Raw genomic sequence first — 18,029 nt, forward strand, 5'->3', positions numbered from 1 at the left:
GCAACGATTGCATTTGGGGTGATTCCCCTTGTACCCACCATGACTTTGACCACCAGACGATTGCTGACTGGGGCTCTTGTGGTCGTCAGTCTTTCTCTGCTGAGACTGAGATTGCTCAGAAGTTGAACCCTTGTTTGAAGTTCCATCCCATTTCCGTTTGTTCTCACTAGAGGTACCAGAAGTAGTTGCAGCACCTATGCGCTTTGGTAACTTGTTCTGCTCCACCGCCTGATCAGTGAGACGGTGGGCCAACTGAACAACCTGCTGGATAGTGGCCAAGTTTGCTGAAGTCACATGACTTTGGATCTCTGGCACCAAGCCCTTGAGATAGAGTTCAATTCGCTTATACGGAGGGTCCACCATAGTAGGACACAACAAGGCAAGCTCATGCGATCTCTTAGTATACGCCTCAATCTCTGACCCCGTCATCTTGAGGTTGTAGAATTCGTCCTCCAACTTATGAATGTCATCGCGACTGCAGTATTCCTCCCTGATCATTTCCTTGAAAGTTTCCCATGGGGTGGCGTTGGCAGCAACCAACCCCAGCATTTGCACTTGAGCATTCCACCACGTGAGGGCCAAACCCTCGAGAGTACCAGTAGCATACTTCACCCTGCGTGCTTCAGGGCATTCACACATTTCGAACACAGACTCTAGTTTCTCAAACCAGTGTAGGAGACCTACTGCTCCTTCAGTTCCGCTAAAAGTAGTGGGTCGGCAGTCCATAAAGGTTTTAAAAGTGCACACCGGTGCCTGAGCATGTTGACCTAAGGTAGGTGAAAGAAAGACAGAGTTTAACACAAAGGTTGGTTCACGAGAGTAGGATCCTAAAGATCCTAGGATAAGTTCGGACTGCAGGATATACCTCCTGCGTATGCAGCTGCGAGTGCTGCGGCAACTCGTTCGTTGATCAGAGCCGTCAACTGGGCTTGTGTCATGTTAACGCGTCCAGACATGATTCTTCATATCAAGAGTAACACGAGTGAGAGAGGTTCGCGAAAGCACGATAGTAGGATAGAGTAAGCACGCACGTATTCAAACAACAGTAGTTATACTAATCAAGCATACCATGGGCAATGTACTATGTAACTAACAAGTAGGCAATATACACATATCATATCACTTAGAATGTCGAGCCTTGCATGTGGAGTGGAGCGTCGTTGTGGACCGTTGAGCACTATACCGGTTATAGTCTGGTTTTAACAAAAACGTTTCTCCTTTATTAAAACCTAGTTCACTATAACCAATGGCTCTGATACCAATCTGTCACACCCCCAAAATCCACCCGCGGAGTACTACCGCTTGGAGGCGTGACTGACCAGGATCCAGCCACCAATCATACTGAACGAGCATATAAATAATTATAAAAGTTTAACCAATACGATTGGTGTTTTCAAACAAACAAAGTTTAAGTCACAAGCGGAAGCATAAGTCTTAAAGTTAAAACACAAGTTCAAATGGTTTCAAGTTTAACGTAGTACGCAGCAATCCATGTCCCACAACGACTCTCCTCCATGCAAGCTCCAGCTGAGTACCTATGGTCCTGCAAAGCATGTAGTAACGAGTCAACAACTAGTTGAGTGAGTTCACAGTTGGGTGTTCGTTTTAGTTGTTTCGAAAACAGTTTCCTTTATCTGGCATCCTGACGTGGGGGTTACCCCATAGTTTGAAAACGTGACTTAATCATTCCCAGTTACTCTGGCATTCCAACCGTGGGGGCTACCCCATGATAGTTATCAGGCATTTCGGCCGTGGGGGCTACCCCATGCGTACACTAGACTCGTTACCATATCGACCGCTGACTGTAGTCATGTTTACGTGCCCTGAAAACCGTCAATGTCTATCATCATTGACGTGCCCCAGATCCATTAGTTCACGCCCGTCCTCTGCGGCACGGTGTGAGGTTTGTCAGACCTAAATAGCGCTATCTAACTAATGACCCGCTCGCCATTGGCCCGGCGATTAAGTCAATATAAAAAAGGAGGGACTTCGTGATAGAGTTTCAGTCTAGTACGAGATATTCGTCCACCAGGACGAGGAATTACATTCCTGAACCATCGCTGTCCTACCCAAGAAGGACGAGGAATCCACGTTCCTTAACCCCGTTCCCAACCCAGGGAATCCCATGCTTTGTAGAGGGTGTGAACTCACCTTGGTTTGCTCGGCAGTTAATCACAGAAAGGTCGGTCAAGTTGCAAGTGGTCAACTATGTCCTAACATAGATACCATTTATAATCAGATTCAAACCAAGCAGTGCACGTACAAGTAACGATCCTAGCATACAGTTCTATCATGGCAGTTTCAATAGTGCACAACATATTCAGTTAACAGTAGCACGTATAGCCCATATGTTCAGCCCAATTACTTAAGCCCAAAACACGCATTAAACAGTGGCACAAGGAGCCCATAAGGCCGGCCCATTAACTAAGGCCCGTAACCAGGCAAGCCCACTAAGTGTGGTCTCGAGTCGCAACCGGACTCACAAGCATGGTTGCGGGTTATGCTGTTTGTGTTGATCATGGATGGTTGCGAGTCGCAACCTATGTCGCAACCATGGTTTCGGCTGATCATGCTAAGGTTTCGAGTCGCAACGGGACTCGCAACCTGTGTCGCAACTGGTGGTCTCGGCTTGTAATGCTGTGGTTGCGAGTCGCAACCAGGGGTTCCGACTCCCCAACAGTTGCTGATTCTGCACAGTTGTACTATCCAATGAAATTCGAATGTCATGCAACATTATATGGTACTATCCACTAAAACATGTTTTGTTGTCTATCATTTAGCTAAAATGGATCAAACATAGCAGAATTCAAATATTCAAGCACCTTTATAACACATTCAACTAGTTCTTCATATATTCATATCATGTTCATGTTGTTCATCATATCAATGAACCCTTATTCAAACACATTATGCATTCATCCTACTCATAACTATCAACACACTTGAACATACCTATTAAATGGTTTCATTCATCACAAAACATCGATTTTTAGGACATTTATCCGATTCTTATGTAAGCCGGTTTCATGTTCATCAACCTAAGTGGTTTGAATCACATTTAAACACAAGATACCATAGCCCATCATGCAATATGTATCCGAAATCAAGACATATTAACCGGTTATCAACATTATACACATTAGAACATCATATACATTAGGAATCATCATGGAACACTAATATCAAACACAATAAACATCATATCGAGCTAACATCACAATAAACATCATAAACACTAACCGGTTGATGGGTTTCCAAGTGTGTGAATCTTCCAACCGATTTCGTGTGTGAGCCGATCCAAGAGTCCAAAAATCCGAGAATGAGGGAGTGAAGGTGATGTTTGGTTTCAAGGGTTTTTTTTTTTTTTAGAGAGGGAAAGAGTGAGAGTGTGGGTGTGGGTGTGTGTTGATCAAAAATGACAAGGTTAGCTAGGGTGATATATATATATACTAGTTCAAGTGGTGCACCCTAAAGGGTTTCGGATGAGGGTTTACGGCCCAAATGGCCCAACCGGCCAAAGGCCCAAACCGGCCTAATGGTTACTGTTCACTCGAGACCACATGGTCTCGAGTCGGGTCCTTGTTGTCTCGGGTCGCATACATACAAGCATACACATAAGCATAATATATAATCACATAGGGTGTTCACATATTGTTCATTAAGCCAACAATTAATTAATCACATAACGTTTCAAGTCGGTTACACTACAATACACGAAAGGTTCTAAATTTCGAGTTGTCACATACCCGGATTTGATGAACTGGAGAATGTTTTGAATGATAGCGACTTGGGGATGATTTCAGATTGCCGGTAATCTTAGTTGATTAGAGTCTACGTGCTGATAACGTGTTAAAAACCAAAGAGAAAAGAGATAAAACTGAATTCTCATTATTTAACATTACAATATATAGATGAAGAAAACCATAAACCCTAAAGCCCATAAGTAATGGGTTGGGCTTAAAATGTCTGGATATCATACTTTAAATGTCGAATAGAATACTTATATTTTTCTAATAAAATATTATTTTTAAATTTAAATTGTTAATTTAAGATATTTTTAAATTACCAAATTATTTATCACTAAAACCAAACTTTGTATTAATATATTATTTATTTTTATTTTCATTATTAAAAAAAATTATTATATCGATTTTATTACATAATTTTAAACAAATTGTATATAATTTCAATATTATTATATAGGGTAAGGTTATTGTAAAAAAGGTTAAAAGTGTGACAAATGTGAGAAATATTGTGGAGATGACATGTGTCCTCCATCTAAATTAATTCAAAAGGGTAAACAAGTAATTTTATAATTAATTCAGTTAATTCAAAACTTACCATAACCGCCACCTTAATTATAGGAACATGATTTTTTTAAAAGATCTCTAAAAAAACACTACGAATAACACTGCAACCACCATTTAGCACATATATAACACCATTCAATAATTATATAACATCATTCAGCAAGTATATAACATCATTCAGTAAGTATATAACACCATTCAGTGAAGAATATAACACCATTCAGTAAAAAATATAACACCATTCAGCACATCTATAACACCATTCAATAATCATTACACCTCTGTAAAGAATATAACACCATTCAGTAAATAATATAACACCATTCAGTAAAGAATATAACACCATTCAACACGTATATAACACCATTAAGTAAAGAATATAACACCATTCAATAAAGAATATAACACCATTCAACACATATATAAACACCATTCAATAAAGAATATAACACCATTCAGCACATATATAACACCATTCAATAATCATTACACATCTGTATCATCTTCTCCACTTCCGGCACCACCACTGTCGCTCCGCCGCTGCTGTCGTGTAGAGAGAGAGATCATCTGGTCCTGCGATGTAGAGAGAGAGATCGGCGCTGCCGCACCACCACTGCCGATCCGCCACCCACCACCGCCGCACCACCACTACCGATCCGGCACCACCACCGCCGCTGCCGCTCACCGTCGCCGCTTCACTGCAATGTAGAGAGATAGATCGAAATTGTAGAGAGAGAGAGCTCTGGTCGTGCGATTGGAGAGAAAGATCGAAATTGTAGGGATTTTGATTACAGTTTACTATTTTGAATGGATATAAAGACTTTATTACCCCTATAATTTTCAATTCAGTCCAAAAAAATAAAACAAATTTTACAATTTGGTCTCTATTAATCTAAACCATTAGATCAAAGATCTAATGGTGTAGATTCTTTCTTATCCTTCTCACACTTTTGGTCTTTTTTACAGGAACCTTTACCTTATTATATATATATATATATATATATAATTAGATTTATTACGGGATTTTTAAATATAATTTATATTTTACCACTCAAATGGCTGCTTATTTGCTTCTTGAATAACATTGACCACTGTATTCTCTTTTCAATAATCATCTCCGTAATCAGTGGCGGATCTTGACCTAAAACTCAGCATGGGCCGATGTTTTTTGGAGATAAAATCAGCCTGGGCCGAACCAATACACATTTGAAAAAATTCTCGAAAACCTGAAATTTAACACTACTGGGCGAAAAAACCGCACGGGGCCGAGGCCCGGTCCGGCCTCCTCTAAGCTCCTCCCCTGTCCGTAATCACCATATCTATCGTGTACCGAGTATATCCATTAGGTTTTTTAAATATAATTCTTTGTTTTTGGTATATAAAATCATCTTTATTCAAGCCGTGTAATACATGGGGGTTTTAAAGATATAACTTTTTTTATTATTTGATAAACAATATTACATTTATTCAACCCATGGAATACACGTGGTTTTAAAGATATAACTTTTTTAATATTTGATATATAAAATTACATTTATTCAACCTGTACAATATGGTTCTTATAGATATAACTTTTTATTATTTAATATATAAAATTATATTATTCAACCCATGCAATAAATGAGGTTTTTAAAGATATATTGTTTTATTATTTAGTACATAAAATTTATTTATTCAACTCGTGTAATACACAGAGTTATAACCTAATTGTTATAATATACCTAAGTATGTGTTTTTGGGTTGGACCAGAATGAAATATTTTAAGTTAATTAACTTAAGTAAACTTTGTTGGGAACAATTGACATATCAAAGCAAAGAACACTCACGACATATTTTTATTGATTATTGATCAAAGTTAAACTCATAAGAAATACATGAGATCTACCCTTTATTTATAGTTGTAATACTTGAAAATAGGGCTCTAAACAAACTAAAGAACACGCACAAAGTTTTGTTTATGTTCGTTCGTTAAGGAAATAAATGTGTTTACAAACGGTTCATGAGCACTTACCGAACGACAATTTATGTTTGTGTTCATTCATTAAGGAAATGAGCGTGTTCATAAACGGTTCACGAACACAAATAAATTTAGCAAACACGACGAAGGCTAAAGGTGGATGGCCTAGAGAGTAGCATTGAAACTTAAAGCTCTAATTGTGAAACATATGTCGATCGTATTCGTCAATGTATATAATATGAAAGGAAAGAAGAATAGTGCATAAACAAGGTGAAATTGGGTTTTCTAGTTTAATTGTTAGGGTAATAAAAATTAAATAATATAAAAAGCATAGATAAAATATATGAAAGTACATAAATCTTTAACTAAAACAAAACAAACGAACATAAATGAATGCAAATGAATGAATGTTCACGAACACCTTACTGAACGTTCACGAACACAATTAAAAGAACGGAACATTTGTTCATGTTCGTTCATTTAACTAATCGAACAAAATTTTTTGATCATGTTCATTCATTTAACTAATCAAACAAAATTTTTTGATCATGTTGGTTCATTTATTAAACGAATGAATACAAACGAACTTCTTGCGGAACAGTTCACGAACTGTTGGCTGGACATTCGGTTCGTTTACAACCCTAGTTGCAAAAGAAGCTTCCTAACCTATTTAAAATTCAAAACATAAACTAATTAATTAATTATTCGATGTGCATTGAAAACCTTGCATGCTTATCTCTTCAATAGGATTTAGTCAACATTCATCCCCTAATCCTTATTGGTTCCACCTAGATCTAATACCCCCGGAATCTCTAGAGCTAATTCCGCTCCAATTGTCACTATGTCATTTCGGGCCAATCAGATCCCTATATATAGGGCATTCAGGAGCGAAATCAGTGGTTAGTCCCTTGTATTCCATACCGAAGTGCTGCCGGTGTGAAGACTGAGTGTATTCGCGTTCAAATCAATACAATCAGTGTTAAAAGTGAAGGATCAGCTGTTTCTAAGTCTATTTCTTGTTTTCCGCACTTGAAATAGATCAGAACCTCTCTGAACGACTCATTCGGACCAGTCGAACGATCCTACAATAGTATTCTCATTTCTTTTAATTTTATCCTTGGTTATGCCTTTGTCAATATGTCCGCTTTCTGTTGATCAGCTTTAACAAACTCGGCATGAATTTCCTCCCACGAAACACTGGGTTTTTCATATGAGTGATTGTTGATTGATCTTTAATGTGGAGTGTAACACATTTTTCTTCGTAACCCATTAACTCATTCATCAACCCTCTTAACCATTACGCTTGGCAAGTCGTAGACATATTTGCAATAAACTCGGATTCATATGAAGATAAAGCAACTATTTTTGTTTCTCTGAGATTCATGACATAAGAGTGTTTGAAAAATAAAACACCATCTTCATAGTGCTTATTCCATCACTTTGATTCGTCGAATGACTACTATCATTAAAACCAATCAGAACATTCTTTTCCTTCATGTGAATATTTAATTAATGATCCTTGGATGTGTCGGACAATATGTTTGACTAGCTTAATTCACATGACTTTGTTTTGGTGAATGACTAGCAACTCTCACATAGTAATTGAGATCGAGTCTTGTATGTGTGAGATGTCTTAAGCTTCCAATGATGCGCTGATACTGTTGATACCGAATAGCATCCACAAGTTATCTTGTCTTATCCGTCAACTTGCATCCTAGGTTCCATAGGGTATTTCGAGGTGTTGTAGTGTATCATTCCAGTCGTTGAGAGAATTTTCTTTGCGTACCCAGTTTGCTTCAAGCTTATCCCGTCTCTTGCTTGCTTAACCTCAATACCAAGATAGTACGACAATATTATGAAGTTGGCCATTACCGACACCCAAAAAATCATAACCTGAAGTAAATATGTAATTTTAACCCAAACCACATACATGTATTATGTTATTGTATTTAGTATATAATATATAATAATATAATCATGCATTAGCCCAATTACATTAACTTTTGTTTTGTTTTGCTGTGTAAACTTATGGAAAAACAAAACATTAGCCACCCACCATCTACGACAATATCAAATATAGTTTGTTACACTCATCTCACTCCTTCTTCTACACAAATCACAACCAAAACCCTCAACTGTTGAGAATCATCCAGAACAACAACACAACTCTACCACAAAGCACAGAACAAACAAACAAACAAACAAAAACCTCAACAATCAACCGCTCAAAGATACCTTCGATCGGTAAGTTTCCTTTCCTTTACTTGCAATTCAAATTATACCTTGTTAATTCAATGAAAATTTCACTCACCAAGCAACACATATACCTAGGGTTATGTTTAGGGTTTCCTTTATTGTAATTTGTTATAATTGTAGCGTATTTGTTCACCGATCTCACGAGTTTTTTTGTAATTGTTGTGTTGATTTTGGTTTCCATGGGGATTTGTGGCGGTTTCAGCAGTTTTTTACTCCATATGCTACCAAGAAAACGTCCTGTTGAAGTAGTGAAGCCTGACGAAGATAGCGGTAGTGATAGTGATACTGGTAGTTTAAGGAAAAAGGCACGGATCGGTTGTTTGACGGCTTCTTGTGCGTCGGCCACGTCTAGAGGTAGTGCTGCCGGGACGGGTGAGTGTGACGGAAAGAAGAGCGGTGGTGGTGGTGAGGAGTCTAGTGTGAGTGCTAGTAGTACTGTTGTGGAACCGTCGGTGACGACGAATATGGGATTGGAGGATGTGAATATGCAGGAGATTGATGAGGATTTGCATAGCAGGCAGCTTGCGGTGTATGGTCGGGAGACTATGAGGAGGCTTTTTGCGTCTAATGTGCTGATTTCTGGGATGCAAGGACTTGGTGCAGAAATAGGTAAATATATGATAGCCTCTCCTCTTTATTAGTTACTTATTCAAACGCATTATAGCTGCTTTTATTCCAAGGTTATTTTATAATTGTGCTTAGTTGACGTTGTTGCCTAAGGGGGTGTTTGGATGCGTGTTTCGAAAGTGATTATTGCAAATTGGAAAAATCGAAGTCAGATAACAATACGATTATATGATATATTATCAGGGTGGGTTATATATGTAACCTTACGATTATCTCAACTAACAGTGTTCGTTACATGATTATCCAATCTAGTTATTTTTATCTTAAATGCTCCGAAAGTTTTAACTAGTCATTTTTTATTGAACACTCGAAAGTCTAAACGGATATTGCGCCTTCAGGGGCAATATTCAGTTTAAAGCACATCTAAAAATATGAACAACGTGAAACATCCATAATCTGAATATGGAGGTTATCTGTCAGCTTACGTAGGCTGTAGCAGGTACTGATGTTATTTCTGGTTATCTGTTAGCTAGCCCTTCAAACCATATTATTTAAGCGATTTGCTGATGGTGCATGTTCTGCTATTAGAACACTATCTGTGGCTGTGGCTGTCATTTTTCTACCATTCTTGCTTGAATATAGAATACAGCAGACTGGTTATGGACAGTCGTGTTTTTTTTTTCCGCAATAGTTTCATTATTTTAAACATTTCTTGCAGCAAAAAATCTTATACTTGCTGGGGTAAAGTCTGTGACATTGCATGATGAAGGGTTGGTGGAACTGTGGGATTTGTCCAGCAATTTTATCTTCTCAGAAAACGACGTTGGCAAGAATAGGGCCCTAGCTTCCGCTCAGAAACTGCAGGAGCTCAACAATGCGGTGCTGGTCTCTACCTTGTCTACAAAGTTGACTAAAGAACAACTTTCTAACTTTCAGGTAACCGTTTACTTCACTTGTACACATAATGCAGAGGATATTTATGTGTTTGTTTGTATGCTCAATGCAGCCATATATTTATGTGATTATAGTATTATACCGTATTACCATTAACAGTTTTCTTCACTCTTCAGAATTCGTACATTTGTACAGTTTTCTGACGTTTTTTTTTCATATGATATCACAGGCTGTGGTCTTTACCGACGTTAACTTAGACACAGCTATCGAGTTTGACGATTACTGCCACAACCATCAACCTCCCATTGCTTTCATCAAGACCGAAGTCCGAGGACTTTTCGGTAACATTTTCTGCGATTTCGGCCCTGAGTTCACCGTAACCGATGTCGATGGGGAGGAACCACATACTGGCATCATTGCATCAATTAGCAACGATAAACCCGCACTTGTAACCTGTGTTGACGATGAAAGGTTGGAGTTCCAAGACGGTGATCTCGTCATATTTTCCGAAATTCATGGGATGACAGAACTTAACGATGGAAAACCACGAAAGGTCAAAAGCTGCAGACCATACTCGTTCTTTCTTGAAGAAGATACTACCAACTTCGGCACGTATGTAAAAGGTGGTATCGTGACGCAAGTCAAACAGCCGAAGGTCTTGAACTTCAAGCCGTTAAAAGAAGCGATTAAAACTCCAGGGGAGTTTCTGTTGAGTGATTTCGCTAAATTTGACCGCCCACCGCTGTTGCATCTGGCGTTTCAAGCACTTGATAAGTTCATGTGTGAAATGGGGCGGTTCCCCGTTGCTGGTTTGGAAGATGATGCTCAAAAGCTGATTTCGATTGCCACCGCCATGAACGAGGGCTTGGGAGATGGAAAATTAGATGATTTAAATCCGAAACTTTTGCGGAACTTTGCGTATGGTGCCCGAGCCGTGCTTAATCCTATGGCTGCCATGTTTGGTGGTATTGTCGGTCAAGAAGTTGTCAAGGCGTGCTCGGGAAAGTTCCATCCACTTGTTCAGGTTAGTGTACACATGTCATTCGTCTGGTCAAACATACAATGCTCTGCTCTCTTAAGTCTGCCTGTAAAAGACTTTTTCTGTGTTCTACACTAGAGGTGGCAAGATGGCAGGTCGGGCTAGGTGTGAATGGGCCATTTTAGTACAAACTGCCATGTTGGTTGACTGCAAACACTTTTGTTACGTTTAATAAAAAAAAGCTATCGTACAATGCCATTGTATAAAATAGTGAGAAATGCCATTTTCGTCCCTGAGGTATGGCCAGTTTTGTGACTTTCGTCCATAGGTTTGTGTTTTCGCATCTGGATCCAAAAGGTTTGAAATCTTGCCATTTTCATCTGGCTCGTTAACTCCATCCATTTTTCTCTGTTAAGTCAGGGGAGTTTCGTCTTTTTTGTTAACTTAAAGGGCAATTCAGTCTTTTGAATACTTGTACGTTATGCTAAATGCTTGTACATAAAGTGAAAAAGACCGAATTGCCCTTTAGGTTAACAAACAAGACGGAAATACCCCTGGATTAACAGAGAAAAGTAGAATGGAGTTAACGAGCCGGATGAAAATGGCAAGATTCAAACCTTTTGGATCCAGACATGGAAAAACAAACCTTTGGATGAAAGTCGCAAAACTGGCCAAACCTCAGGGACGAAAATGGCATTTAGACATTGGGTGACTTTCAATCTGTTTGTACTATTTGACACAATTCATAAAATCGGTCGAAAAGGCCACCTTTCGTATACACTATTCCTGAAGTGGTCTGATTTATTTTCGTTATGTTTCTACAGTTCTTTTACTTTGATTCGATTGAATCGCTTCCTACTGAACCACTGGAACCCAGCGACTGCAAACCTTTGAACACCCGTTACGATGCCCAAATTTCAGTATTCGGAGCTAAATTCCAGCAAAAATTAGAAAACACCCGGTCTTTCGTTGTAGGATCCGGTGCATTGGGATGTGAATTCTTGAAAAACTTAGCTTTAATGGGTGTTTCATGTGGAGCTAACGGGAAATTAACAGTCACAGATGATGACGTGATCGAGAAAAGCAATCTCAGCAGGCAATTCTTATTTCGTGACTGGAATATCGGGCAGGCGAAATCCACTGTCGCGGCTTCCGCAGCTGCATTGATCAACCCTCGTCTTCAGATCGAAGCTTTACAAAACCGTGTGGGCCCCGAGACGGAAAACGTTTTCGATGATACTTTCTGGGAGAATCTAAACGTTGTCATTAATGCTTTAGATAATGTCAATGCAAGACTTTACGTTGATCAAAGATGCGTGTATTTCCAAAAGCCACTTCTCGAGTCTGGTACACTCGGTGCTAAGTGCAACACTCAGATGGTTATTCCGCATTTGACTGAAAACTATGGTGCCTCTAGGGACCCGCCAGAGAAGCAAGCACCCATGTGTACTGTGCACTCGTTCCCGCATAACATTGACCATTGTTTGACTTGGGCACGGTCAGAGTTTGAAGGGCTGCTTGAGAAAACCCCATCGGAAGTCAACGCCTATCTCTCGAACCCCAGTGAGTATACAACTGCAATGAGGAATGCTGGTGATGCTCAGGCTCGGGATAATTTAGAGCGCGTTCTTGAGTGTCTTGACAGGGAAAGATGTGAAACGTTCCAAGATTGCATCACTTGGGCTCGTCTAAAGTAGTACCCTTTTCACTTTGTTTTTTTCTGTTGCAATATATATATATATATATAGGGTTGGGTTCGATGGGGAACACTAAAAAAGTGGGGGACCGAGGGGAACCGACTCAAACAAACTCCGATTGGACTCATTCCAACGGCATTGGAACCGGCTCGTCGAACCCTAACTAGAAACTCTAAACCCTAAACCATAAGACTAAAACCTAAAAGCCAAACCCTAATATGAAACCCTAAATCCTAAAAGCCAAACCCTAACCCTATATATATATATTAGGGTTCGACGAGCCGGTTCCAATGCCGCTGGAATGAGTCCAAACAAAGTTCGTTTGAGTCGGTTCCCCACTTTTTTAGTGTTCCCCAATGAACCTCCCACTATACACACACACATATTATTTATTCAGATCCAATGCTGTTCATACTGTATAGTGCTTGTATTCTTATGTTTTTTTCAAATTTATAAATCTATTTCTAGGTTTGAAGATTACTTCTCTAATCGTATGAAGCAACTGATTTACACGTTCCCAGAGGATGCGCTAACAAGTACAGGAGCTCCATTTTGGTCAGCCCCGAAGCGTTTCCCACGCCCACTGGAGTTCTCTGTTTCTGACCTGAGCCACCTTAACTTTGTATTAGCGGGCTCCATCCTTCGGGCTGAAACATTCGGCATCTTGGTTCCCGATTGGGCTAAAAATCCCAAGAAGCTGGCTGAGGCTGTTGATCGGGTTATCGTTCCCGACTTTCAACCAAAACAGGGTGTCAAGATCGAGACTGATGAAAATGCTACCAGTTTATCTTCTGCATCTATAGATGACGCTGCAGTTATTGATGAACTAATCAAGAAGCTAGAACAACGCAGAAAGACTCTTCCTTCTGGTTATGTCATGAAACCTATTCAATTCGAGAAGGTTCTTACGTTTTTTTTTACTTATTTTATTAGAGGTGTCGGTTTTGGCCCATATACTAATATGAATGGGTCAATTTGGGCTGTGATTGATCATCGATCACACCAAAAGTATTTTTTTTTATTGTATATAGACTTTTAAATATATTTTATTCAAAGATTTTAGTAGGGCTGCAACTGAACCGAACGTGAACGGTTTGGCGGGGAGTTTGTTTGTGTTCGTTCGTTTAGTTAAATGAACGAACATGAACAGAGGCCGCGTTCGTTCATTTATTTTTTTGAACGTTCGGTAACGTGTTCGTTATGTTCATTAGTGTTTTAATTTTTATATTTAAAATATTTTATTTTATTTAAATACTTCAAAATTCCAATATATATAATGTTTAATAAGTATTAGTGTATTATATATTACGTTCATGAATGCTTGTTTGTGTTTGTTCGTTTTCATTTGTGTTCATGAACATTAGTTTGTTTGTGTTTATGAAAGTTCATTACCTAAAATTAACAAACGAACATGATCACGCTCATTTTCTTAATGAACGAACACGAACATACAATCTCGTTCGGCAAGTGTTCATGAACAGTTGGTGAACACATATATATTCTTAACAAAGGAAGGTTCGCTTGCAGCCCTAGATTCTTTGTGATTAATTTTCATAAATGGACAGAAAAGTGGTTGCGGGTCAACCCAAACATAGCTGACCCATATTGACTTGTACTAAAAGAACACGTTAGCAAAATGATTCATTTTGAACTCAATAAAAAAGATGTTTGCGGGTCAGCCCGGCACAATCTAGCCTGTTTTGACCCGTACTTTATAAAAGTTTCAATATGTATGCATATTCCATGCGTAAATATTTTAAAACGATCTGTGTTTTGCAGGATGACGACACCAATTACCATATGGATTTCATAGCAGGACTGGCTAACATGAGGGCAAGGAATTATAGCATCCCGGAAGTCGACAAACTGAGAGCCAAATTCATAGCCGGAAGAATCATCCCCGCAATCGCCACATCAACCGCAATGGCCACTGGTTTGGTCTGTCTGGAGCTCTACAAGGTTATCGACGGGGGCCACAAGGTGGAAGACTACCGTAACACATTTGCCAACCTGGCACTCCCTCTTTTCTCCATGGCTGAGCCGGTCCCACCAAAAGTCATCAAACACCAGGATATGAGCTGGACCGTGTGGGACAGGTGGACAATCAAGGGCAACCCTACGTTAAGGGAACTCATCAAATGGCTTGCGGATAAGGGACTTGACGCTTATAGCATTTCGTGTGGAAGCTGTTTGTTGTATAACAGCATGTTTCCTAGGCATAAAGATCGAATGGATAAGAAGGTGGTGGATGTGGCCCGTGATGTGGCTAAGATGGAGATTCCGCCGTATCGCCGCCACCTGGATCTGATGGTGGCTTGCGAAGATGAGGAGGAGAACGATGTTGACATCCCTCAGGTTTCTGTATACTTCCGCTAACCACCTTATCCACATATGCATTTATCAGCAACACTGCGGTTCTGAACCTCCGTGATTGACATTTCATGCATTGTTGGGATGATGACAATTTGAAAAGCCAACTGTTTCAAACCTTAAAAAATCTTGCCACAACAATGTTGTTATGTGACAAAACTTGACTTTGTTGTAAGCTTATACTGGTCGTATGTTTACAACGCCATTGACTTATTTGGGTCAAAGATGTCTATTGTTGTTTAGATATTTGCGTTGGTGCTTTGGTGAATCATTATAAATCACATAATTAGGTGCATGGACGACTTTCAAACCGTTACATTTCAAGAGTTATATGGTTACGTCAATTGTTTTGATGCGGATTACTCTGAAATGTTTCAGACAGTTGTGACTATTTATTTGGCAATTTGTAGTTATCATAAAGTAATACTTTTTATAGGATATTACATGGTTGCAAACGAGTTGAGCTTAAACTCTGTTTAACTAGTATGAGCTCGGCCTTTACTCTATAGGTTGCAGGTTTTGTATACACAGTATATGCTAGTACCTACACATTATTTTAAAGATTTATAGGTATAAGTTTTAAGTTGTTACATATTTGGGGGTTGAAGTTGATTTGAACTAGGAAAAAACAAAAAATAAAAGTGAAATTTGGGGCAGGTTATTAAAGGTAGCACTGGTCCCCCTATCCTCTCTTATGAGTTACTCTATCAACACATGAAGCTTTTCAGAAACCAACAATTCCTGCCTATAGCTTTTGCTTTACCAATCATCCCTCTTTCTCTCCTAGTAAAAAATAAAACTCTCTCTCTCTCACACACGTACATACATTTGCACGAAGTGATTTGCAGATTAAAGAGAGGATGGGGTACATATACCTAAGACTTACGTCCTAAGTTGTGTATTCTCCTGTACATTAAATTAAATTCTGAAGTTAATGAACATGAAGTTAATGAACAATAATTTAAATATAATAAATATTAAAAAGAGAAGTGAATGAACACTAATAAGGGCGGAGGAGGCGGTCCGTGATGGAGGTGCCATCACGCGTTATTTTATAACGCACACCGCCGCCTCCATTTGTATCACACGTGAAATTTGAAACGCGTTGAAGTTATAACGCGTTGAAGTTTGAAAGAATTTGAACATTGGCATATATTCGACCGTTATTCAACGGTAAAGTTTATTAAAAAAAAAAAAAAAAACCTTTAAACCTTTTATATATATCTCCATTTTAAACCATTTCACACATCAAAAACATAAACCCATTTCACACAATCTACATCTTTCTCAAATGGATTTCCCTACGGATTCGACGTTTCCGCTTTCTAGCAATAGCGATACCGAGTCGTCTTCCGACAATGAGACGCTAAAATATTTGTGTCGGTGTATAACGAACTTGATGCCGAGTCGTCCCGCCCAAAGAAGAAGATGGTAGACCGTGATCGTGTACGTGCCAACGAAGTGTTAGTGAACGATTATTTTGTGGAAAATCCGCTCTACAATGCCGAAACGTTTAGAGATCGGTTTCGTTTACCCAAAGATTTATTTTTAAAGATTGTTGGAGACATCGAAGCAAGCGAGGAATGGTTTCAAGAACGTTACGATGCGAGGGGCAAACCAAGTTTCACGCCGATACAAAAATGCACGTCCGTCATTCGCCAACTAGCGACAGGTAACCCTCCCGATCAATATGATGAATACCTAGCTATGTCGTCCAGAACTTCACGTGAATGTTTGCAATTTTTTTGCAACGCGGTCATTAAGTTGTATGCTAAAGAGTTTTTACGTAAACCGACGAGCCACAACATCTCACGTATTTACGCCGCACACGAGGCTAGATGACATTTTCCCGGGATGCTCGGTAGCATCGATTGTACACATATCGAGTGGAAAAATTGTCCAAGAGAGTTGCGAGGTGCGTATGTTAGGGGAGACATCAAAAGACCAACCATCATACTAGAAGCGGGGCGTCGAATGATTTATGGATTTGGCATTCGTATTTCGGTGTTCCAGGTTCAAACAACGACATCAATGTGTTGCACACGTCGCCGTTGTTTCAAACCGTAACGGATGGTACCGCACCTTCCTCTCCTTTCTATGTTAATGGTCGACATTACAGACGAGGCTTTTTTCTTGTGGATGGTATCTACCCGTCTTGGTCTGTTTTTGTGAAAGCTCCCTCATTTCCTGTCGAGCCTAAAGAAATCGTGTTCAAAAAATTGCAAGAATCGGCAAGAAAAGATGTTGAGAGGACATTTGGTGTTTTAAAGGGTAGATGGGGTATACTACACCGACCGGTTCGTGCGACGAACAAGAAATCAATACATAGCCTAGTATATGCATGTATCATATTGCACAATATGATTATCAAAGAAGACGGACATGCAATATCCCCGGATTGGGTGCCGGATCCTCCTACACAAGTTCAAGTTCCACAAAATATCCATCTAGAATTGCGTAATGAAGAAACTTATTTTCGGTTGAGATACGATTTAATCGAACTAGTAGGTTCTCTAGGTTTGGAGTTTCATGATTCAGACGAGTAGTAGGTTTTTTTTTTTAAATTGTATGTTTCATGATTTCTAGTATGTTAAATTGAAGTAGTATGTTTTAAATTTAATGAAATTTATAATTTTAGTGTTTTATTGTTAATTTCTAATTTAAAATAAAAAATTAAAAAAATTATTGAAATTTAATTTAGTGTTTAATTTCTAATTTTAAAATAAAAATTAAAAAAATTTGGGAGTGATGGAATTGTATCACTATCACTAGCGACCACCCCCACTACATTTCTGTCACTAGTGATAGAATATTGGGTGATGACATGACATGAGTTGATTGGATATTGGGAGTGATAGAATTCTATCACTAGTGACCACCCTCCTCCCCTAAAATAGAAATGTTACATTTAAAACCAAAGATACAAATGGACAAAACTAGTTCCGTAATATCATAAATGTCCTCTCTTATTATATCTAACACTACGTACAAATGTTTGT

General features: G+C 39.0%; 1 protein-coding gene across 3 annotated transcripts; it reads left to right on the forward strand.

Annotated features, from left to right (window-relative positions):
• Window positions 1-8,297: 8,297 nt before the first annotated feature.
• On the forward strand, window positions 8,298-15,313 carry LOC110936156 (ubiquitin-activating enzyme E1 1). 3 transcript variants are annotated; one of them, XM_022178500.2, is made up of 7 exons: window positions 8,298-8,511; window positions 8,726-9,132; window positions 9,809-10,026; window positions 10,214-11,008; window positions 11,788-12,656; window positions 13,129-13,561; window positions 14,440-15,313. In XM_022178500.2, the coding sequence occupies exons 2-7, from the start codon at window positions 8,742-8,744 to the stop codon at window positions 15,034-15,036; spliced, it is 3,303 nt and encodes a 1,100-aa protein (XP_022034192.1). In that variant the 5' UTR covers window positions 8,298-8,511; window positions 8,726-8,741; the 3' UTR covers window positions 15,037-15,313. The 3 variants fall into 3 exon arrangements, with proteins under 3 accessions (XP_022034192.1, XP_022034193.1, XP_022034191.1); XM_022178501.2 differs by having other exon boundaries at window positions 8,729-9,132; XM_022178499.2 differs by lacking the exon at window positions 8,298-8,511 and having other exon boundaries at window positions 8,688-9,132.
• The last annotated feature ends 2,716 nt before the right edge of the window (window positions 15,314-18,029 follow it).

The sequence above is a fragment of the Helianthus annuus genome, chromosome 4 (assembly GCF_002127325.2).
Source record: "Helianthus annuus cultivar XRQ/B chromosome 4, HanXRQr2.0-SUNRISE, whole genome shotgun sequence".
Lineage (NCBI taxonomy): Eukaryota > Viridiplantae > Streptophyta > Magnoliopsida > Asterales > Asteraceae > Helianthus > Helianthus annuus.

Excerpts from the sequence above, each read along its gene's own strand:
- LOC110936156 (XM_022178499.2), top strand. The coding sequence starts at position 8,703 with ATGGGGATTTGTGGCGGTTTCAGCAGTTTTTTACTCCATATGCTACCA. Across the intron at positions 11,009-11,787 it reads AGTTCCATCCACTTGTTCAG|TTCTTTTACTTTGATTCGAT; the intron begins GTTAGTGTACAC and ends ATGTTTCTACAG. Across the intron at positions 13,562-14,439 it reads AACCTATTCAATTCGAGAAG|GATGACGACACCAATTACCA; the intron begins GTTCTTACGTTT and ends TGTGTTTTGCAG.